Consider the following 24,797-nt stretch of genomic DNA (forward strand, 5'->3'; position numbering starts at 1 on the left):
TACAGTACATCCACCGGTTCCCCTTTATCTGCAGCATATGTTACTACTTCAAGGAACTCCAATAAATTGGTTAAACTGATTTCCCTTTCACAAAACCATGTTTACTCTGCCTGATTACTTTGAATCTTTCCAAGTGCCCTGCTGTAATGTCTTTAATAATAGCTTCTAACATTTTCCCATGACAGATGTGAAGCTAACTGGCCTGTAGCTTCCTGCTTTCTGTCTCCCTCCCTTTTTGAATAAAGGAGTTACATTTGCTATTTTCAATCTAATGGAACGTTCCCCGAATCTGGGGAATTTGGGAAAATTAAAACCAATGCATCAACGATCTCCCTAGCCGCCACTTTTAAGACCCTAGGGTGAAGTCCATCAGGACCCAGGGACTTGTCAGCCCGCAGTTCCAACAATTTGCTCAGCACTACTTCTCTAGTGATTATAATTTTCCTGAGTTCATCCCTCCCTTCCATTTCCTGACTTACAGCTATTTCTGGGATGTTACTTGTATCCTCTATAGTGAAGACTGATGCAAAATACTTGTTCAATTCATCTGCCATCTCCTTATTTTCCATTTATTAATTCCCCAGACTCACTTTCTGAAGGACCAATGCTCACTTTAACTCTTTTCTTATTTAAATATCTAAAGAAACTCTTACTATCCATCTTTATATTTCTAGCTAGCTTTCTCCCATACGTTTTTTTCCTTCCTTATTAATCTTTTACTCATTCTTCGCTGTTCTTTATGCTCTCTCCAATCTTCTGATTTACCACCCATCTTTGCGCAATTATATGCTTTTTCTTAAAGTTTGATGCCGTCTAACTTTTTTAGTTAACCACGGATGGTGGATCCTTCCCTTGGAATTTTTCTTTCTCGTTGGAATGTATCTATTCTGAAATATCCTATTGAATGTCTGCCACTGCATCTCTATTGACCTATCCCTTAACCTAATTTGCCAGTTCACTTTACCTAGCCCTGCCTTCATGCCCTCATAATTGCCCTTATTTAAGCTTAAAATACTAGTCTTAGACCCACTGTTCTCTCCCTCAAACTGAATGTAAAATTCAATCATCATATGATCGCTGCTACCTAGGGGCACCTTCACTATAAAATTATCAGTTAATCCTATCTAGTTGCACAATACCAGGTCTAGTATATCCTGATATCTGGTTGGTGTCAGAACTATCCCAAAAACATTCTATGAATTCCTCATCTAGACTACCTTTGCCCATCTGATTTTTCCAGTCTATATGTAGATTAAAATCCCTCATGGTTATTGCCATACCTTTCTGACAAGCTCCCATTATTTTCTCCTTTATACTATGCCCTACTGTGCAGTTACAATTAGGGGGCCTGTACACCACTCCCACAATGGCTTCTTGCTTTTATCATTTTCATCTCTACCCAAACTGCTTCTACATCCTGGTTTGCTGAACTTGGGTCACCCCTCTCTATTGTGCTAATACCATCCTTAATTAAGAGAGCCACCCCTCCACCTTTTCCTAGCTTCCTGTCCTTCCTAAATGTCACATAACCCTTCAAATTCACGTCCCAATCTCTGTCATCCTGCAGCCATGTTTCCATAATGGCTGTCAGATCATATTTATTTCTATTAGAGCTGTCAGTTCATCTGTTTTGTTTCAAATGCTACATGCATTCAGATACAGAGCCTCTAGTTTTATCCTTTTACTATTTTTGTAACTGCTAGCGTTATCTGATTTACTCTTAGATTTGTACTCTGCCCCTACCTGTCATGGTCTGTTTATCATTTCCCACATTAATACCTTTCTCTCTTGCCTTACCTCTGCTCTTTGATTTAACACATCTTCCCAAATTTGATCCCTTGCCCCCACTATTTAGTTTAAAGCCCTCCCGACTTCCCTAGTTATGTGGCTCGCTAGAACACCGGTAGCAGCATGATTCGGGTGTCGACTGTTCCAACAGTACAGCTCCCACTTTACCCAGTACTGGTACCAGTGTCCCATGAACCGGAACCCACTTCTCCTACACCAGTCTTGAGCCATGTATTCATCTCCCTAATTTTAATGAAAGCTTATAAATAGTCATCATTAATAAACTTTCACAGTAATTTACAATTTAAAATCTAATTTAATTGCTTTATCACAATTAAAAGTTTGCCCATTTATCGGGGGTGTGGAGGAGCAAAAATCCAAATATGGACATCTGAAATAAAAACTCTAAATGCTGGGGATACGCAGAACTGACAAAGGGACTTACAATGGAAAACATCATCTCGGTCTTTTTTTCAGGCACTGATGGACCTGCTTGTATTTCCAGCATTTTATCTGCTCTGGTGGGAAGTGGACAGAGAGAGAGGAGTATATGCCTCTATTTTCATCTTAGTACAGCTTGATGTCTCCAAGACTGAAGACTCAATGGGAAGAACAAATTGGCTTGGTGTATACCACATGGTCCCTGAACATGTTGCACCGCCTTGGGAGAGGGGAAGGTTGTGATTCTAAACTTGTTAAATTCATCTGGGTTTGTTATCCTGTTCAGTCTACTGCACGTGTAATTGGATTTTGTTTCTCTTGCTAAGATAAGGATAATTGCAGGAGACTGCAAATCTAAACTGCAATCTAGCTAGGAAAAGACAGTATAAACTTAAGGTTCAAAAAACTGAGCAGTTGGGTTGTGAACTTGATTTTTAAAAAGATGGGTAAGATAGTATGTAGTACTGAATTGTCTAAAGAATTTCTGATATGAATAAGAGCACATAAAATTGACCATTTCCCAAAAATGGTGTAACTGCCTACATTAGCATTCTATTTTGAATGGGTGCCTTTGAAAGGGCTGTGATGGGGAGCCCATATGTACAAAGTGACAAATGTTATTGATAAAGCAGAAAAGAGATGAATAATTCTGTTCATTAAAGTTGTTAACCTGTTATCTTTCCCCTCCCTCCCACCACTGCCACCACCCCAAGGAAAAAAAAAGCTCGTTGAGGTTAGGCCATTAAAATGGGTGTCTATGTGGTTGTTTAAAATCTAGATCTAATACTGTAGAAACTGGCCTGAAACATAAATTTTATATCACCAGGAATTGCAATTGCCTTATTGAAGCATTCCCTGAAGTGGTTCCACAATGTACATACAGCATAAGTTAGCTGTGAGGCAGGATTTTGAAATTCTCCAGCCAAGAGCATTCATGCTGCACAAAGCAAAGGAGCTCAGGTGTGTTCACCCCACAATGACTTTTGTTTTAAAAATAAATTGGTGCAGCCAATATTACACTGCAAAGCTCCCAGACATTTTTGGCTTTTATTCTACAGTTTGACTGCAACTGCGAGCACTCCCTGTTTCTCAATTAAAATTAGAACAATTATTTGTAGAAGATACAAGAACGTGATTTAAGTAGGACAGCCTTTTTGCTGTCGAAGGTAACCAAGTAATATAAAGGTGGGGGATCATCAGCTTCCAGTGACATTGCTCAACTAGTTTGGATGGAAGTGCATCAATATTTTAGCTGTGGTCCTATTAATTCTTTGTGCTATTGCGCTCTTGATTGGATAGATGTGCAGAGTGGGAAGAATTGGGACATCTGTGGTATACAGTGGTAAATCAATCTGGTGCATAAGGATCCAGGACATTGAAGACAACATAATTGTACAGGGAGCAGTGAGAAGAAATAATTGATACGTACTTGCTGTAGTTCAGATGTATCTATATTATATATGAATGGTCAGTGTACATGTTTCTTTTTTATGTAGGTGTTTGTGAGCAGTTTACCTACCACACCAATTGAACCTATATTTGAAGGTAGGACAAGTAGTTTTGGTGGTGGAAGTGCAAGTTACTGAAAGCAGCTTGACTGCTTGTAACAGAAGGATTGATATTTCTTTGGAAATATATTGAGTATGGTACACCAACCATAGCAAGTGTATAAATGGCAATCTCCTTAAATAATGTTTGTGTCCCAAATGTTTCTCCACTTAACTTTTCATTTTGGTATAAGCTGCTGCTTTCAGTGACTAAAGGTTAATTTCAGTTTGTTAAAAATTGGCATCGATGGATAGTGATAATGTTGGATAAGCTATACAAACAGTAAAGGCTTCTGTGGGTAAAAAACGAGTAGACAAGTCTTATAGGTTCAACCGAAGAAATACATTTAGTGATCAGTATCTGGTGCAAAATTGGTTTAGCCATCCATCATTAGATCTAGCTGGACCACATCTCATGTTATTGGGCCTCATTTGCCTCTGTCAAAATTATCTATTACCCTAGGGTCATTCTGACTAATCCCCAGCTGCTGCTTCTCTACAACCACACATTTCCTTAATCCCTTCACCCTTCCACTCCAACAGCAAGTCCAAGCCTAATTTGTCTATAAGACGACCTCCTCCCCTAACGATATTGTCACTGAACTGCTGACCACACAACTTTCCTTCCTGGCTCTCATGCTAGCTACCATTATAAATGGTTTCCTATTTTCAAATATAGTTTCCCTCCATTCAAAATGGCTGCCATTATTGCTGCCCCCACAAAAAACCCTACCCTTGAATACTCTGTCCTTGTAAACTTCCACTCCATCTTCAATCTCCCTGTCTTCTCAAGCCCTTGAAAGTGATGGCCCAGATTTTGCAAGCGTTGTCCCTTCACCACTGCCCGCAAAGATCTAATGGGCTTTCTGGCATCGATTTCCACTATTTGGATGTCAGTTTCATTCTAGTGCCATCTATAGGGGAAACTGGAGTCCAGGAACAGTGAAGTCATCAAGCAGGCTCAGCAACCAATCAGAATAATTGCCAAGCAAACCAGGAAATAAGCCCTGGTTATCATTCACTTTTTAATCATCATTTATTTTTCTGTAAAATGATTGAACCACATACACATGGGGAAGGGTCGAAGCTGAAAAATTAAAAGCTTCAAATAAAATAAATTATTTCAAAAAATCTATTGAACTTTTATCATGGAATGGAGGAATGACAATCCAGACTTGTAAAATGCATTTTCAGGACCAGAAAGGTTGTTCAATTAGTAATTAAAGCTTAGTATGCCAATTTAAAAACATCTCATTCAACAAGACTTAACTTTTTCAATGGCTCATACAGCGGGAAGAGTACATTAAAAAGTTGAAGTTCATATCAAATCGCTGATTATGTGCAGACTGCATTTGCAAAGACTGCAATAGCGCATCTTGTGGAGGAACAGGGTATTACTGACACTGACAGCAACTTATGGTGTCCACACATGCGCGGTTAAATGCAGATATCCAGAAGTTGCTGTCAGTTTTACACAGTAATGATAGTCAACGGTGACAGTTTTGTGGTCGCCACAACCAGAAATTCCAGACCAATTTTGCCTCCCAAACCTGTGCCCATCTTTCTCACAGCTCCATATTTTAATTCCTTCAAGTACATTTCTGCATTTGCTACAAGCGCAGAAACGACCCTAATCAAAGTCACAGGATGTATCCTCTGACTATGGTGTGTCATCCTGTCTTGCCTTCCTTGATCTCTCTGAAGACATTTGATTTGTACTCTACTGACCTAGTAGCACAATTATATATTCAACCAACTTTTTGCTATTTGATATATCAAGAATTGAATCTGCCATTGCTCCCAGATTCTGTTCCATTTCACTGTTAACTATTTCAGTTATCTGAAAGATGCAACGGGTGCCTGATTCCATTTATTGCAAATGCTTCCCTTAAAATCAGAGCCTTGTGTATTTTTAATTTTAGGATTGTACATTACTCTGCAAAGTGATTTTAAAAGTCAGTTTAATTTGCAGAGGTGCAGTTTTTCACATTGAGTTACTTTGTGCTACTACTTACCATTGGTTTTCCATACACAGCATTACAATTCTATTAAATATCACTTGTTCTGACACACTGCTCATTAACCTGTCAAAAGTCAGCATTGTGGAGAAAAAACTGGCACCTTTCTATTCCTGTGATATCTATATCTGAATTATGGTGGCTTGGGGAGACTCTATTAGGGTGATGCACTGGAACTGAACATATTGTCTGAGATGAGATGGGAAAACTGAAAATGTTAGAAATCTGAAAACAAACAAATGCATATAAATGAAGGGTCTCTGCCTGGAATGTTAGCCTGTCTCTTAGATACTGTTTGATATTTCCAGCATTTTCTGTTTTAACTTCATGTATTGTGTCCAATTCAATGTGGCATCATAGAGATGAAATCTGACATCTTGAATAACCTAATGCTTATCTGATAATTTTGTGTCTCTTTCTAGTCTCCTCTCCCACTGTTGGCAAGCCTTACAAATGTAATTACTGTGGCCGGAGTTACAAGCAGCAGAGTTCATTGGAGGAGCACAAGGAGCGCTGTCACAACTACCTACAGAGCCTGAATGCTGAGCCTCCACAACCATCTACTCAGCAAGGTCTGTAACCACCAATGCCACAGTTAGCCTTGGGCAGCAAACACTATACCTAGCAGTGCCACAGTTACTCAAGGATAGTGAAACAGATAATGAGAATATGACTAGCAGTGACATATCCTAATAATAATAATGGTGTTGCATAGTTATCTGATTAGCTGCTCATTACTCTGATACATTGCTGTGTATTTGATGTTTGAAAAAGTGTGTTTCATCATTCAGGTATCATTCACACACTCCAGGAACTTGTCCAATCTAGAATTTAGCTCTACAAGATTGGTTCTGGGAAATCATGTTTTTAGCATGTTCATCAGCATCACCCCACGAGTGACAACCCCGCTCTGTATAAAACTCTATATAAAGGCCCAGGATCTGCAAGATAATTCAATTAACAAATGCCATGTTAAACTGTTGATCTGCCTGACCTTCCAGTGGAAAACTTGCCAACAATTTGCTGGAAATGTAATTAGAATATGCTAGCAAAGGGGCAGATCAGGACCAGCCCGGTCAATATCTGATGCATATCTGAGGGTATCGAGCCCTGAAGCTGAACAGGACAAGGTTTCAACAGGGACTTGATTCAGATTAATGGCTTCAATCTGATAATGTGAGGATGGGTCACAGTATGCCTGGATAGAATGTCCAGGTTGGATTTAATTTGATGAGATTATATTGAAACCAGAGTATAGTGTAGATACTTAAATCAGTGTTAATTAGGGACCTGAATGTATAGGGTTATCTCAGGAGCTGCATACGATCCCTAACCATATTTTGTCACTGGTTGTAATTTATGCTTGATTATATAAGCTCACTAAATATTAATAGAGTATAAATTTGAGAAAAATTTGACATGCCTAGCTATCAAAATGCTTATTTTACTTAATTGAGATTCCAAGTAAGTTTCTAGAAGAAGTCCTACCTTTGGGCCTGCTGAGTGATTGACTTTACTGATTCCAAACCCTCCAGTACCACTCTGTGATTGTCTAAATGGCTGTGGCAATCCAAATGGCATTAATTTAGCAGACTCAATGTCTCCATTGATTTTAATGTGGACGGGGTTGGGGAGTGGTGGTGCAGTGCTGTGATAATTGGCACTTCAACCTTTTCGGCAAGGGTCTCTAAAGCAGCGTACAAGTCCCTGAAAATTATGGTGCGGGGCATTTAATGCCATAAGTCACTAGTGACATCATTTCGTGGAATTTGTACACCATCCAAATGGCACCAATTTTTAGCAAATCTGGCAATATTTAGCCAAATATTTAGGGAAGAAAATTAGTACATGACTTGTGTTAGATCTTTATTTAATCATTCAGGAGAGCAGCCCCTTTAAATATTGCTAATCTCCAGTTGGGCAAGGGGAATTGTGTATGCAAGACCTTTCACCCAGCCTCGTTCCAGTTACCAAATGGGTGATGCAAAAAATGGATTTGTCAGCAAAGAATACATTTCCACAGAGACTGAGTGTACCAAAGAATTATTGATTTAAAAAAAAATTAAGAAGCTGATTATTGTTCTCATTGGTTCCAATAAGTGTTTGTACCTGATTCAGGACTTTAAGGTAGGGGGACATTTTCCATTTTGTTAATTCAAAGCTGTTGAACCTGCCTGGGCAAGTCAACACAAATTTAACCATTGGATCATATCATGAATCGGGGAGAAAAAAGTTTGAACAATTTGAATATCCATCCTCTGTCTTGCACCTCTTTAATCAACAGAACAGCTATCATTGACTTTGTATGACCTTTCAGACCACTACTGACTCAGGCTAGTGTATTCAGTATTTTTCAACAGCATATAGGGCAATTACCTGAGTACTTAAGGTCCTAGGAACTGTTATCCAAAAGTACCCTTTTCATTTGAACTATGATGTTTCAACTATTTTCATGCATGGTACATGGTACTCGTGATCAAGACAGTATCCAAAATAAGAAATCTCCTAAATTAGAGGGGCTATCAAGCATGTTGTCCCAAGCAGCAAATAACTGAATTTTACTCCTATTACTTTATTGCCTTTACTCCATATTGGATTTTGGAAAACAATCAAATCCTAAAAAGTTCAGTTTGGTTACCACATATTAAACAAGCAATGCATTTTGGGTTTAGATTTAGCAACTATGGATCTAAAGGATACCTACTTTTGGATTGGCCCTATTATCAATAGTTTCTCGGGTATCTCTAACTAGTACAGAATCTTCTCTTTCGGCCTTTCCTATCCTTCCAGATTCTTTATGAAGCACCTTTCAATTATTGTGGGGACCTAGGCTTAGAATTGTAGTGCGCATTCATATTTAGACAACTGGTTGGTTCGTCCAAGTCCCCTGATGACAGTCCAGCAAGTAATTGATATTTTTTAGCAGTTCGTAATTTGTGGGCACGCAGCAGAAAATGAACGTGAAAGCTGTAGGATTCTTGTAAAAACTCAACTTGTTCACCCATGTCCTTCAGTGTGAATAAATGCCTTTGGTGCAAATAGGGATCCAAAATAAATGCTGCATTGCCAGGGATGGCAATACCCTTAAAAACAAATGAAATAAAATAAGTTCACAACAAACTTCCTTACTTCGGGTCATTGGAACATAGAATGCTTTGCAACAGGTGTTTGAGGCACAGATCTTGTATCCTTTAAGGAAAAAAAATGGATAAATATTTCAAGCAGATGATGACACAGGCCTATGTTATCGTGTAAAACCAGCACAGAAACAATATGGTGAATGGCCTTTTCTGTTGTAAACTTATGTGCAGCTAGTTTTGTCCCCACTATCACCGGTGAGGTTCATGATCCTGATTATCTAGATTGCTTTGAGCTGGGTCTAGAGTATATATGAGTACACATGGCCTCATCTCTCAAAGTTGGGTCTGGTTTCTTATCACTTTATGGAACTTGCGTCCAGATAGACTTCCCCTTGTTCCTAACTGGAATGTTAAAGTAGTCCTTAATGACCTGATGGACCCACCATTGAAACTGATTTTAAGCTTCATACTTGTAAATCAGTGTTACTTCCTAGGCTTTTTATTGGCAGTATCTGTAAGGTAGCTATTTGGTCTGCTCTTTGCACGTTTATCAGATGTTACTTTTGAGATTTGGTCTACATCCAGGTATCCCTTGGATCTGTTTTGGTAGCAGAACTTGTAGCATTGCAGCTAGGGTCTTCCCCCTTGCTAAGTTGGTGGTGCTTTGATGCTAGTCCTGTGGTTTGTACCTAAATGAAGTAAAATTAACTTTTTAGGGTCTTCATTATTTGAGTTGAAGCATTCGTTGTGCACCACTATCCTCACCTATTTTTTGTTTTGATGGCTGGGGGATTTTTAGGGGAATTTTTTTTAAGTTACTACAGGCCAAAAGAACAGAATCATTGCACAAGTCCTCGACCTTTTATACAATGTGGGAGCAAGATGTCACATGAGGGGTGCTCTCAATGGTATCATGACCAATGAAGTGTGATTACCAGGACCAATCCAGATTGGACAAGTTCCTATGGTGTGTGAGGGATGCTATCATGCGCAGAATGAAGAAGACTATGCAAGGTAGGTCATTTTTCTTTGCCTGAGAGTCCAATATGAGGTATTCCTCATTTCCAGGCATTTCCCATGGGAACAGAAATATAATGTCACACTGGGCCACTTGTACATCAAACTTGGGAGCATGTTAACTTGTCTGTCCACTCTCTTAATCAGGGAGCGGGGCGTAGCTTGTGATACAAGCAAGAGGCGACACAATAAATTAAATGTGATGCTGCATAAGTAATTGTTCAAATGAACTATAAAGGATTATGTTCTGTGTGGTTGAATACACCAAATAATACTTTGCATAAGCCTAGAAATTACTGTTTGCGATATTATCTGGAGGTATGGTAGTGTAGTGGTTATGGCTTTGATGAGTAACCCTGAGGTGATGAGTTCAAATTCCACATGGCATTTTGAGAATTAATTTAGTAAATTATGAGCTGCTGCCAGGAAAAAAAGTGACCAGATTGTTGTAAAAACTCAACTGGCCCACTGATGTCAGAAAGGGGCCTGCTACCTCTATCCAGTCTGGAATACATGCAGTTCCAGCCCCCAATAACAGATCCTTGATGTCTTTAGGGCTACTTAACTGGGTAATAAATGCTGCCTTGCCAGTGTTGCCAACATCCAAATAACTTTTTTTTTGAAGTATGCAAAAGCTTAATGAGTTAATGTGATATTCCTTTATATCGCTGTTTTAACAGAGTTATTAACCATTTTACTTGGTCTTGTATGCTCATGTCACAAACAGTAATTTTAGGGCTGTGGTACTTCCACAAATGCAAGTTCACAACTATTTATGCAGTAGATTTAGTATCTCATTTCTAGTGTGAAGAAATGCATTCTGTAAACTGGCTTAGTTTTGCTGTTAATAATGGTGAACTCTTGCAATAACAGTGTTTGGGAATCTGCTAAATAGCATATTCTAGTGAATGAGTAGTTTTATGAAGGTTCCTGTGGCTGTCACTTTGTGATAGTTCACACTGGTTTTCTTGTATATCTTTCTTTGCAAAGTTTGTATTGCTGAGCCTTACTCAATTTCTGCATATAAAATGTAAATTTTGAGATTACTGTATGCTCTGGTTTCTATGCAGTGCTGTATCGCTGGTTTTCATGGAATCAAGTCACCACTTGTTCGCTGTCTACCAGCTCTAAAAGTGCAGACCTTTCAGAGTAGAACTGTTAAAACTTTCTTAATTTCAAGTAGAATTCAAATGGTTAGGTTCATATCCCTATTGACTGGTGATACTATTATAGCTGACCATTAAACGCACTTCTCACCACTGTACCATATTGTTTTAAACTTTGATTTTATGCATGCCTAAAAGCCACAACATTTTTAAAAATGCATGTGTATAGCTCCAACTGACTCTCAAATATAATGCAATATTTGCATCTAATGGTACAGCTTAAATCTTTAAGCTTTTCACCCTCATTCAGGAAGTAGAAATATCCATCATGGTTCCTGCTTCTGATTACTATCCAGTAACCTCTACAGCAAACCTCTGTGGGTAAAGGCAGTCACATAGCCTACTGACATTCAATCTAGGCTTATGCATAAAAAATGGCCACTTGGCTGAAGTACTGGAGTGCTGCCTTTGTCAACATAACTTAAGTTACATGCTGGGGTTTTGTCTTTGAAATGTGCACGAAATATATTTTTTAAGAGAAGGAACAAGTCCCCCAGTACGTGTATCTGATGCCCAACATATCCCAGAATGAGGTGGTGCCTTCAGGAGAAAATTGGGGGAGGAGTAAGGATTGGGGAGGGAAGGAAGGTAGGGGAAATCAAATGATAATTGGGATCAACTCATCAGTAGCACCAAAATAGCGCACTCAAAGTTACAGCAACTGCACAGAAAAATATCTGCTGTTGAATGGGTCCATTAGCTGTGTTTGTCTTGAATATATATTTTACACTATAACCATGTTGAAGACTTTGGACCAGGTCTTCCATTACTAATATTTAATACTTTAACTGGTGTCTCTATGCAATGGGCAGTACCAAGTTAACAGTCGAATACTGAAAATAAGAGATCTGTTTACTACCTAAAGTCAAGTCTTCTAGTTCACAATGTATTTTAAACCAGTATTGAATAGAGTTTCCCCTCCTGCCAATTTTCCTGCTTATCCCCTAATCTACTTCTGAAAGAATTGACTCCTTGCTGGAGTACTCTGTGGATGCTGGCCACCATCGAATACTTTGCTAGTTGACTGTTCTTTATGTGAATCAAGGCAGGGATTGTGATTTAGAGCAGAAACTCTGGCTGTCTTTTCCTTTTCTGTTCCCCACCTGCCACTCTACTCCCCTGTGTCAGCCCAAACCAGGAATCAAGCCCTGAGACCTGACTCAATTAATCATTGGTTTAACTGCTGGGAGAACCAAACTTTGTATTTATGATGGAACAAATTACACTGTTTTGCAGTTGTAGTATAAATAATCATGACCAATGCAAATCTGCAGTTAGTGTCTTATTCACAACTTTGTAGGAAACTGGAAAGGCCCTGGAGGGGGGTGGGGGGGGTGGTGGTGGCGGCGGCAGGAGGTCAATGATAAAAGGAGCAGTAAGGCTGTTATCAATAAGAATTGGATATTCCAGTCTTTTCATACTCTTCCTTTACATTTTGAAACTTGGTGGCAATTTAATGTCCTGAATAGCGACTGTAAAATAACTTGGTGCAAACAAAGGTTTCTCCTCATTATTTTCAACCTCCATAACTTTATTTTATTTAAATATTTCAAATGAATTTCATTATCATCAGGGTGAATAGATGTCAATATGGCGCGTGGAGCACTTTCCACTTTCGTCATCCAGTATCGGCATCTAGTACACCCAGATAAAGCCTGTTCTGTTCTTTAGTAATTCAGCATCAGAAGACCACCTGTGAGAAAGTTTTCACTTTCCAGCAATTATTATGGCCTTTTTGAGATTGCCAATAAACGTCTAATTAGGGGTGATTTGTGCTGTGGACCCACGGCTACTTGAAACTGGGTTGAGATTGTCCAGACTTATTTCACATAGGACCTAGCTAAAGACATGGCGCTACTCGGACAGGATAAATCAATGACCTTATCTGCATTGAGAATGCATGCCACATGGAGTGAATGCTGTGAGTGCACTCAGTGTAGTTTAGGGTTCAATCTGCATACCTCATGCTGCACCGTGCTCGAAAGAAACTAAAATGAATTCTGCTTGTATGACACCTTCTGGAAAATTACATTTAAGAGCTGGCAAAACTATAGAATTATAGGCAGTTTGTTGGTCTCTAACTGTGGCGCAAATGCGCAAAATGCCTCGTAAAATGTATTGGAGCTCTGTTTTTGTTGCCAAAGTGAATTGGTTAACAAGAATTTAAACTTTTGTGCAGTATAAAATGATCGCTAAAGCTGGTTCAAAGCAACTTCCACTGTTGTTCCCAATGCTGCCTGTACAATGTGCATCAGTTGATCACCAGATTTTAGGGTGCTTTCTCTCATCAGCAGGGGAGGAGAACCGTGACATGGATGTGATGCCTGACCATATCCTTCAGCCAGCCCCTGACAGGCCTTCTTTTATAGATAGGCTTGCTAACACCATTGCAAAACGAAAAAGATCTACTCCGCAGAAATTTGTGGGTAAGAGCTTCTGTGTATTTTTTTTTAAATGCCCCAAAAGGACAATGAAGGGTTAGGTTGTTGTACAGCTGTGTTTTTCCATGTCTTCGTCCTTACACATGCTTGTCCCCATGACAACGTAAATGTTTTCCTCTATTCGCAACTAAAGAAGGATCTCAACCTTATAAGGAGCAAATTGGGTGGTACATTTGATGGTAGTGGATCCAGTACATTCTGCATAATCCACTGTGGTGATCTGGCCGCATATAGTATTGATTTTGCTTTACTATTTTATGCAGAATTATGGCTCTTAGTGTGTGTGCAGCATAATTTTCAACAAAACTGCAAATTTTAACAAAAGTAAAAACTTAATTTTGTCATGGGATTTTCTTGTTTGGGTTTGGGCTCCATTTTCTTTTTATGCATCATTTTTAAATTTCAGATTGAGAACCTTGAAAGTTCTTGTGTTGGTCTTGATTATTCCACCCCTAAATTAGAGATGGTTATATTCAATTCTCTGGTGAACAAATCAAATTTTAATATTTACCATCCAAATGAAAGGGGTATTTAAACCATCCACTGTCCAAACAAAATAGGTTTGGATTTGGGGTAGGAATTTGAGATTCCTAAATTGGGAGGAATCTTGTTTATTTTTGAGGTTTACTATCACTGGCAGGTACAGGTGTGAAATCTCTCTCTAGTTGTTTTAGGTTTTATTTAGAGTTTTGATTATTTTTGTTCCGGTGCTATTTCATAGTTGCATTGCTGACTTACTGTCTAAATTTGGCAAATCCATATTTCACTGGTCAGAAATTGCAATGTTCTCCTTTGTAAGCTCATGATTGCAAATATGCTTTTCCTGATGTCTTCATTATGATGATGAAACATACAGTCCAACAAGTGTTTGACAATCCTTGATCCTGAACTTCAACTAGGTCAATATAATGCCAAGAGGATGTTGTCTTGAAGGCCATACATGTTTCTGAATGAATATTGGAACATCTTTCTTTTAATTGCACAGCTGACATTGTAATTTTTCAAATTTTATTACAATTTCAATTGTTACAATTCCTGAAACCAGAATTGTTAACTTTGGTATTGATTTTATTTACAGTATATTAATCTAACAGAGTTGGTTGGGGGGGGGCAGTAGAGTGGTTAATTGTAAATTAATTTACCTTTAACTTCCCTTTTATTACTGATTTTTTTTCTGATTTTAAATCCTAATCCTTTCTTTTCAGGTGATAAACACATACGCCTCAACCTAACTGATGTTCACTTTGAGGTGAACTCCAATTTTGAGAAGGATGTAGAGATGATGGCTCCTCACCCCATGGACCAGAATTTGGGCAGTGCACTGTCCTATCTAGGAACAGAAGCAATGAGGCCTCCAAGGCTCCCCATGACTAGTTGCACGCCGGAGATCACGCCAGTGATCAGTGCTGTCTACTCCCATGTGCATCCCATCCACAGCCGAGCTGAGGCACAGGGAAGTCGAGAGGCAGCAGAAGGTCATGAAGACATGCCAGAACATCTGAATTCTAGAGCAAAAAACCAACTGGTAGAGCTTGGAGTGTCTCCAAGCAATGGCTGCCATGATTCCACAGATACAGAAAGCAGTCATGAAGACAGGAATGCCCAAACTTTCCCTAGTAACTATGCCACAAGGCAAAGCCCGGCCTATTCCAAAGAGGACCCAAAGGCACAGGAGCCCCAATCATCTGCCAAAGCAGCTCAAAGCTCAGCCAAAGAGGTCCTAAGAGTCTTAAATGAAGATGGAGAACAAGTTAAGGCCTATAAGTGTAACCACTGCCGGGTTCTCTTTCTTGACCACGTAATGTTTACCATTCACATGGGTTGCCATGGATTCAGAGACCCTTTTGAGTGCAACATCTGCGGCCACCACAGCCAGGATCGGTACGAATTCTCCTCTCACATTGTCCGAGGAGAGCACAAAGTGAGTTAGAGAGGGCCACATGGACTACACTTTTCTACTCCCCTTGCGCTGGCTTCATCTAAAGAAGGAGGTGTTCTTACTAGGGTTGGACAAGATAATTGTTTTCAGGGATTAATCTACAGAACAAACTGGGGTTAAATTTGGCTCTATTTTCCAATTAAAACTATATGTTCTCCATCTGAAATTTTTTGTTGCATCTTTGACCCAAAGATGCTAACCTTAATTGTATTTAGTTGAACTTCAGTGGAGAAAAGCAGTCCATATTTCTAGGAGCCCAATTTTACAGTTGATGCCAGTTAATGAAGGTTCAGATTATGGTACATTTTATTTCGAGCACTGGTTTATTTATGTATATAAGGCAGTATAAGTGGGTTTTCCTTAACAGGGATGAATTGAAAATGAGATTTTTATTCCTACCAAAGCACCCTAATCAATGGGCTTCATCTGTTTTTTTTTAACCTTCTGGATAGCAGAGAGCTCAACTGTTATTAAATTCTGAAGACCATGTGTAACTTTGAAGGGAATCATCTGGTGACCCTTTTAGCATCATATGAATTCTTAGATAAATAAAAGTAATTTATCCGAATGACATGAATCAAAGAGAACTAACTATGTTTATGTCTTAGCGACATTTGTCTTTGGAATATGAGATTTTACAAATGCCCATTTTTAACATTAATGAGCTTAAGGGTTAAACTATTTGAACATCTTGGCAATTTTGACACTTATGACAAAGGATATGATTTGCCCACTTTTTGTTTCCAAGTCCCAGTTCAAAAACTGTGGATTAATCCCAGAGTATTGTGACTTGGCTACCCGGTTACATAATTTAAAGTGTCCAGCCAGATTCTATGGAAGTTTGTTGGGAGGGGGGAGGGGGTGGTGGGGGGGGAGGGGGGTGGTGGGGGGGAGGTTGGGAGGGGGGAGGGAACAGGGGAGGAGGGGAGGGATTTGTTGTCGAGATTAACCTTTTTAGAAGAACAAAAGTTTTTAACTGCTTCAATTTGAAGATGCCCAATAATGTAGTAGTGAATGTGCCTCCTTTGTCACTGTGGTTACAAATTCAAACTCTGTCAATAGTACATGTTCACTTGCCTCCTGTACGTGTGGTGAGCTTTGTCAAATCCCTGTTGAACCAATGCACCATCTTGCCCTGTGCAAAGTGACCAGCCTGTCTGCCGAGCCACAGAGTACCCTGGCAATATGCAGGGCCATCAAGCCATGGGGGATGCGTGGAATTCAATGAGCTATTGTCGTGAAATCAGACAATTTATGAAATTAGTGTCATAGGTAATCCAAACTACCTCGTTCTCACTACTGGATATAACAACTACCATGATGCAACCTTGGGTTACAAGAGGCTTTGAATTGGTGGCTAATGGCCATAGGTAATATTTGCCTATTCCCCTTCCCCCTCACCACCAAGATAGCTGTTTGATGATGTTGCAGTGTAGCCAACCACTTAGACAGTGTACACATAACAAAACGCACAAACTTATTGGTGCATGATAGTTTCTATTGCTCAGTATGTTCCATGGTTAAGAGCGCCAGTGCCCTGTTTTCATAAAATATTGACTTGTGGCCTGGCAGTACAGTTAATATGTGTACTGTCTGAAGTTCAAACCTTCTCTAAAGTCGATATTCCAATTCATTAACTACCATGTGCATATTGAGTTCCTTTAGTTTTTGGCTGAAACACTGCAGTGCTTAACACTCTGAGGAGAGGTAGCCATCTGTGCTCGTGCTCACCAACACTGGAGCAGCATTTGTATTGGAAGCTGTGAAGAAGTGTGAGTGTTATGTAGGAATGTGCAGTTTTTAAAACTTTAATCATATAATATAAATATTTTAGTTCTGACCAAATATGGTTGCAGGAAGAGGGTTAATATATTTTAAACAATTAATGTGTTCTTATCTATTGAAAGGACTTTCCCAAATGTTGAGGTTTTTAAATATTGTCAACATTCATATTTATAATTTTAAAATTCTGTAGTATAAAAATTCAGATGTTTCACACTCCTGTGGTTGTCAGCTCAAGTCCCAGAACTGGGCCACATCAGCCACATTCACGATGAATAGTAACCAGTTCTCTGTCTGCGTGCTGGATGGAACGTCTCATGAGGGTTGGATATTGCCAACTACTCCATTTCAGTGAGGCACTGGAAAGTTTTTCTTTAGGGATGGGGTGGGGGAGGGGTGGGGGGGCGGGGGGCGGTGGGAGAGGAAGAAGAAAGGCAAGAGAAAATATTACAATGTCTGCCTTTTAATAAAGGATATTGTATGAATGCACACAGCCATGATGGAATACCTTTAATAGGTTCTTCTGCTGTTCCAAAAGGACGGTTTTGTGGAGTTAATAGATTTTTATAAAGAAGGAAACTCTGACATCATCAGTTTCCAAGACACCAGTGCAAACTCTGTTGATTTTTGAGGGAGGCTTACTGGGTCATAGTTTTTTTTTTGCCCAACCCCAGTTCTTAACCAATTTCCTTTTTTCAGATTTTCAGTTATTTAATTACTTTTGTTTTGAACTGACACTTATAAGAATTGTTCTCTGAATATGTGTATTTAAAATTGTCTTTGCACATTAGTTTCCAACACATAAATGTGTTGCACACTGCTAGGGTAGCACAAACTAGCTGCCAATTTCTTGTGTAGATCCAATATCTAATTTCAAAACCCTTTCTCATCCCAGTTATTTTAAGCACTCTTAAGATTTAAATTTTTAATCTGTGCAAAAGCACAATTATTTAAACTGACTTGAAAAGGCCCTGCTATAATGGAAGAAATTTATATGTCCAAGCTCTGATACAATCTTGTATTTCTAGTCTCCGAAGGAATGGGACAGGCTACAGTTTGGTAAGGGGAACACTGCTAGTTCTCTAAGCTGTAGGGACAGAGAAACTAGGAAATTAATTTTATCTGTCCTATTACAGTTGAGTTAGATGCAAAGGAAGCAAGTTTTAAATTTGGTGGTTTCTGAGCCAACTTTTTTAAAAAATTAGAAATGATAAAAAGTGGCTCCTTAGGGAAATTAAGATGAGAGGTTGCTTTGAACCATGGGAAATCCTAGGCAGTGATGGTGGATGATGGTTCATTGTAGGAGGTTTCTGCTTAAGACTGTTTAAGTTTATTTGTCCGACATGCTTTTTGCGCCATTTTTTGTGCTTGCATTTGTCGCTTAATGGTACCATTTTATTTTGGCAAATTAAGTGTTGCGCTAAAACTGCAATTCGACTGCAAAAGGCTACAAAGATTGAGCATTTATGAAGTGGGAATATCACCCTAGCCCAGTGAACTTATTTGACGGTTTGGAATCTGGGCTCATTGTCTAGGCAATGTGGCTCTGCTTGTACCTGACCGTGAAAGACACCTCATTTCCAAAATAGTTATTCATTGTGGTGTTGAGCAGATCTGCCTGAAGGAGGAAAACCTGCACCAAACCAGCATTCCAGTAAGTGTCTGAATCAGGTATTGTACATTTAGAACAGATTAAATTTAACTTTTTGTCTGCTATTAATATAAGGAGTCTTCAGCCAACATATGGTAACCAAGTAAAATAGCTCCTTTTTGACTATAGTCACAAACCATATCAAGGAAACCTGCTTTCAAGTTTAAAGCTCAATTTACCTATTTTTAATGTTGAAGCACTTTCAAAATAATTATATCATGAAACAAATAGCCTTCTGTGCCTTTAATTATAGGGATAGCATTGTAAACTGATTTGCTTATGTAATCTTTAAACATATTATTCAGCCCCAAGTGGGACTGACTTAAAATCACAAGCTGTTGATCTGCCTGGACCCTATGGCTCTACCTAGTCACACCTATGTGATTTACTACATTAAAATAAGCAGATATGATACTATTCTTCTTTAATTAAAGGGGCTTTATTGGTTATTTTTTCCAAAAAGTAGATTTTGGATTGTGGAGCAGTGTCTTGCAGCTTTAAACTGCAGCATTGTTTCATTTTTTGCTGTGTTGAAAGCATTCAAAGCTGTGCAAACCATTGTGAACAACGTGGTCCGCTTATCAAAACAGTGATAAATCCTGGACTCAATAAAGGTTACTATACACATTGTTTCTGCATAAATTCATCTTCAACAGTGAAAATAACTTTGTCTTTTTGACCTTGTAGTAACTGCTGTGACCTTTCACAGTTTGCTCGCTACTTTCTAAATCAATTTTAACTATCTTGCTTTATGCTGTCAAGAGTACACACCAAGGAATCTTGAGATTCAAAACGTCACCACATTCGGTACCCCGTAAAACTGAAAAAAACGTGATTAGTTTTATTATTATAGGGATAATTTCAAGATCTTTGGGGAACTATGAATAGTGTTTTTTTGATAAGTGCATACAACTTAATGAGTGACTTGAATGTTGCTATGCACGTAATGGTAGTGGGGTTGTTGTGACGAAATGTCCTAATGGTTGCATGGGCTTTCTTAGCCATCTTGCAAGAACATGAATGGAACTAATTCCAAATGCAACCCCTTTTTGTGTTTGTGAAAGTAAATGAGATGATCAAAAACAACAGAAAATGAATTTTTTCCAGCAATCACATGAGAATTTATTTGGCTGAAAATTTGGATAAGGAAAAGCTACTAACTCTGGATTTGGACATTAATTGGGTTGTTGGTTTGATGAAACACTTCGATCTGCACTGGTAAAACTTTCAATGGAATCATATATGCCAATGAATTTTGCACAAGCAGATTTCCACATCATGTCTTTGCAATACTTTCATTGTGTGTGTTTAACATTACTTGAATAGTCTCCTCAGTATTTTTGACATTTTGATTTCCACCAGCTGCATGCACATGTTTAATTTTTCTGTAAGCTTGTGAGGTTTATTGTGCTGTTGGTTTTCCCCAGTCAGCAGTCCACTGGTTAATCCTTGTAAATTTACTTGATGGCATTTATAATTTGACCAAATGTCCTAGAGTGAAAAATATTAAAAGTTTAAAATACCAGGGAGTAGTATATCTCTATATCAACCATTCAAATCCTGGTTGATGAGAAGTTAACCCTTACAAGTCCAATCTGAACTAAAGATTTCAGGTGGCTAGAGGGATTTAACATTTGAGTTCCTCAATTGTTGTGTTTTTTATAAATAATTTTTGAGATATTTCATTGTGTTCTTAAAGTTCTTCCCCTGGCTGTTTATTGGAGAACTGCTTTTGACCTCATTATACCTCTCCCTTCACCAGTCTTTGAAAAGGCTCTTAGATATGCTGTGACCTCTGTATTGTACAGTAATAGGTACTGGGGAGTGAATTACAAGACAATAACAAGTGTTCGGATGACAGCATAAGCTACTAGAATAAAGCTTGAATTGTTTATCGTTGTTTTCTGAACTGAGCAGAGTTATTGCTTTTGATTCCCTCTTCTGTATTAAAACCTTTGTATTGTATTGTAGTGTTGTCATTCAGTCATGTTTTTTGATAATTTTAGTTTTTGGTCTAATCCTTCAAATGTGGGAACTTTGTCATTGTAAAGACTTCTGTCATTTCAATGTGGGGAAAAAAATGTACATGACAGGTCCTGAGATATTTTGGTATCTGATTGCTGGGAGGTAGTGCATACATTTATTCTACATTAGAGAACTTGTGTTAACTTTCCTACCCCTCCCCTGTGCACACCTTTGTACAATTTCCAAAGAGCATTATACAATATGCTGAGCAAGGCACCAAAAAATAGAGTTTTAATTTGAAAATCCTCAGGTATTAAAGTCCCTTATCCTGCGGTGGTTGTAAGATTAAATTGCTGTTGGAGCAACCCATGCCATTGTCAATAATAGCATTATTGATTATTTTAAATCTCTCAATGCACTGTTTATATGGTCTATTTTCTATTATGACTTGTCAACCCCACTCTCTTCACATGTAACCTTGTGGGGGACAAATAGTTTAGACTGACATTGTTCTGATGCAAATGCAGTTAATCGTTTAGTAGTACAGAACTTGAGTATTGCTGAAAAACAGACACGTCGAAGCTTTTTGCCTTGCACTCATCGTATTCTTGTGAAGTGTCCTGATGAGCGCAAGACGGAAAGCGTCAACATACCTCTTTCCAGCATTATGCAAATACAGTTCTTGTACCACTAATCTATACGGACAGTAATATTTCCATGTGAATTTAACAGCAGTCTCTGACCCTCTGACACAGGAAAAAAAACAGGGATTGGGGGGTGGGAAGTGACAAAGATGAGCTGGCTAGAATGGAGTAAGGGGAGAAAATCTGGTGGGAGTAAAAATTGGACTTTTTGAGTTATGAAATATGTAAATAAAGCCACAGATCAACTACCAATGCACAACTACCTTGTAATCACAGCTGGCATTTTCCCATATTCAACAACTGCCATAGCTTGCCAGTGATTTTGTAAAATGGTCAGTTCCCCTAGGGAGCAAGTAGATTTTCCAGCAACAGCAAAATACTTTTTTCTTTGAAATGGTTCTTATGAGAGTTTTGCCTTTATACTTATTGCTGTTCGATCCAAGAATTGGAACAAGATATAAACTGCCCTTTAGCGCCTTGCTCCATAAGTGAACTAACTTACATGTAACCTTGAACTGTCCATTTTGAGCACTTAGGGCAAATACCTACTACTGATGATGGGAACTGCCAGAGAGAGCCTGTTTGTTTTATTATTTGAACACTCTGCCCTATTTTACCCTGTGGAGAGAGGTGAATTTAGTTCAAAGATGTTGCATTGAACCTGAGCTGAATCGCATCTACATGCTATTTATACTTTGCCTCGGACCTGCACATATGTTGGGTCAAATTATAGGTCTTAATGTATGCATTAGTGTGTTTTTTTGGGCCAAGAGCTGGGGTTTTTATCTAGGATCAGAATTTGAATTGGCTGTTTAAGAAATTTTAACCTCGAAAATTATGTTTCATGAAGATTAATTTGACCATTTAGATAGTCTGGTTTGATTTCAAACTGTAAACTGAGAATAGTTTTTGCATTTACAATATTGGTTTAAGCCAAAAGATCTTTTTACCTTCCTTTCACATATCTGCACTTCTTCAGTTTTACTTTGTAGGGGAAAAAATGGAAAATTCTGGGTACATTTGTCAGGAGGGGTGAGGGAACCCTCTTAAGGATGTTCAATGTCATAAAATGGACAAAGAATTGTGTTTAAAGGGCACATCAAAGAAAATGGAAGATGGGGATTGTTAAAGGCTTATTTGTAAATTTTGCTGTAGTACCTGATAGCCAATAAGATACCTGAAAAGCAAACTAAATTGCAGATAATGAAGTTCATAGTTTTACTTTTAGTATAATCTAGTGTTCCCAAACATAATTTACATGTGGCAGGAACCTTCAAGCCTGTTTGGAGTCAGTGATGAAAGACCATTTTAATGGCTATTGGGCAGCCCATCTTCTTGTTAACTTCACCTAAAGACTACTACATTCTGTATATATAATTATATAATATAGAGTGTATATTATGTAATTTATATATCTCTTTCTGGTCTGTTCTAAAAATATATTGCGCTTAACCATTTATGGGTAAAGGGTGGATTATGCTTGGTTTAAGTGACTTTTCAATAGCATGTATTCTGAGGATTTGCGCCTTCTATCCTTGCTGTTTGATTCAAAAAAAGGAAAAAACATATTAGGTTATGTTACTTCTAAATGCAGTCAGCATTAATATCATCAAGTGTGGATGCTCCTCTGTGCAGAACAAAAACACAAAGACATTCATCTGCCTTGCAGTACCCCAGGCTTTTTATTTGTAGTATTTTAAATCTGGAATGAAATTATTCCTTTTATTCTTAAGCTTCTTGTTTTTTCTAACTACTGTATGTATGTGTGTATTTAGTTTATGAATGAGGGCAAAATAGGAATACTGTATTACTGTGACTGTAACCATGTTGATCGAGGATAAAACGCCCACTGGTACGTGTGTGTCTGTTGCAGTAAAGAATTTTAAATGGTCATCAATTTTCATTTTGCTCTCATTTTGATTGTGAATCATAAAACTTTACAAAACAAAAAAAAAAATCTGTGGTTCTACCTGTGTTTCCTTGGGACACTGGTCTTTGTATGAAAGATGTAGTTTTATACAAAAAAGTGTTTTGATTTCTGAAGTAATCAAGCTTTTGCAGTCACACGCGAGAGCTAACAACTTGAACCTTTTTCAAACAGCTTTCCAAAGCACTTTGTCAATATTTATAGCTGGTGCAGTGATTAGTGGTTGTTTAGCTGAATTATTTAAGAATTTGATAATCGATCGTTTCTATTGTCAGTTGATTATTCACTGAATTTGTCATTTTTCACTTAAAACACCAAAAACAACTCGATTTTATTACTAAATTTCCTTTTATAATATTCATCCTCTATAATTAAAGTTACATATTTTCAAATATTGGCTTTATTTTTTTAATAATTTGCTATTTTTAATTTTACAAAAAAATCTTGGATTAATAGCTCCTTTAAAAAAAAACAACTTGCATTTTATACAGTGCTTTTAAAGCAATGTTCCAAAATACTTCGCAATTGGGTGTAAGAAAAATTATGTTAAGCAAGGAGAGCTGACTGAAAGCCTGGACAGAGGGGTGTATCTTGAGTTTTCAACCTTTTCACTAATTGAAGGTTCATTGTCCTCAAAGGAAGAATTTTAGATAAAATATCAGTGTAAAATTTGCTTATTTCCAATGGACAGTCGAGTCCTCACTTGGCTTAGAAAACTATATTGGAAAATAACTATCCCAGAATATCTTTCTAGCTTAGTGTACCTGCCCTGACACGTGAGCATTTCAGATCAGTTTAAAGTATTAAATAAAATGTAGCAGTGAGCTGCTTTACAGTGAGTATACTTGATTTGCTTTATAGGACATTTAGAAAAAAAATCTGTACTCTACTCTTTTGATGACCCAAGAATAATTTTCAACATAGTTTGAGAGATCTGGCTGGTGCCATGGGTTCACTCCTTAAACTTTCACCTCTGAGAACTGGATTGGAATCCAGACAAGGTCATGGGTCTTCCTTCTCAGCCAGCTGTATGGGCCCTAGTTGAAGTATGTTTGGGTAGTCTCAACCCAGATAGCAGCAGGCACAAGTCTGTAATATGAAACTGCCTTTGTAACTCTGCGCAAATCTCAGCAAGCCCACAGGCTGATGTGGAAAATGAAAACACCTGCACTGGTGTAATGAGGAGTGCTCTTCTAAAGTTGAAATTAAGTAGATTGTAGAGGCAGCTTTACTCTGCTTTACTCAGCTTTACCAATTTATATTTCTCCCTTGTTGAAACTATGCTTCAGTTCTGCTGAAGGGCCATGAGGGCTCGAAACGTTGACTGATTTCTTCTCCACCGATGCTGCCAGACTTGCTGAGTTTTTCCAGGTAATTCTGTTTTTATTTTG

The 24,797-nt window shown here is 38.3% G+C and overlaps 2 protein-coding genes across 8 annotated transcripts in view; both read left to right on the top strand.

Annotated features, from left to right (window-relative positions):
* Positions 1-16,259, top strand: part of ikzf4 (IKAROS family zinc finger 4) — a 160,434-nt gene extending 144,175 nt beyond the window's left edge. For 3 of the 7 annotated variants that reach the window (XM_078534577.1, XM_078534572.1, XM_078534575.1), the window contains 3 exons: positions 6,217-6,366; positions 13,349-13,483; positions 14,704-16,259. In XM_078534577.1, the coding sequence (XP_078390703.1) occupies positions 6,217-6,366; positions 13,349-13,483; positions 14,704-15,428 (1,010 nt within the window). In that variant the 3' untranslated portion in view covers positions 15,429-16,259. The remainder of the gene's footprint in view (positions 1-6,216; positions 6,367-13,348; positions 13,484-14,703) is intronic. The other 4 variants (XM_078534578.1, XM_078534573.1, XM_078534576.1 and 1 more) reach the window with 2 other exon arrangements.
* The window catches only part of cdk2 (cyclin dependent kinase 2), a 434,240-nt gene that overhangs the window by 321,044 nt on the left and 88,399 nt on the right, over positions 1-24,797 (top strand). The gene's annotated exons all lie outside the window — the stretch shown is intronic.

The sequence above is a fragment of the Cetorhinus maximus genome, chromosome X (assembly GCF_964194155.1).
Source record: "Cetorhinus maximus chromosome X, sCetMax3.hap1.1, whole genome shotgun sequence".
NCBI lineage: Eukaryota > Metazoa > Chordata > Chondrichthyes > Lamniformes > Cetorhinidae > Cetorhinus > Cetorhinus maximus.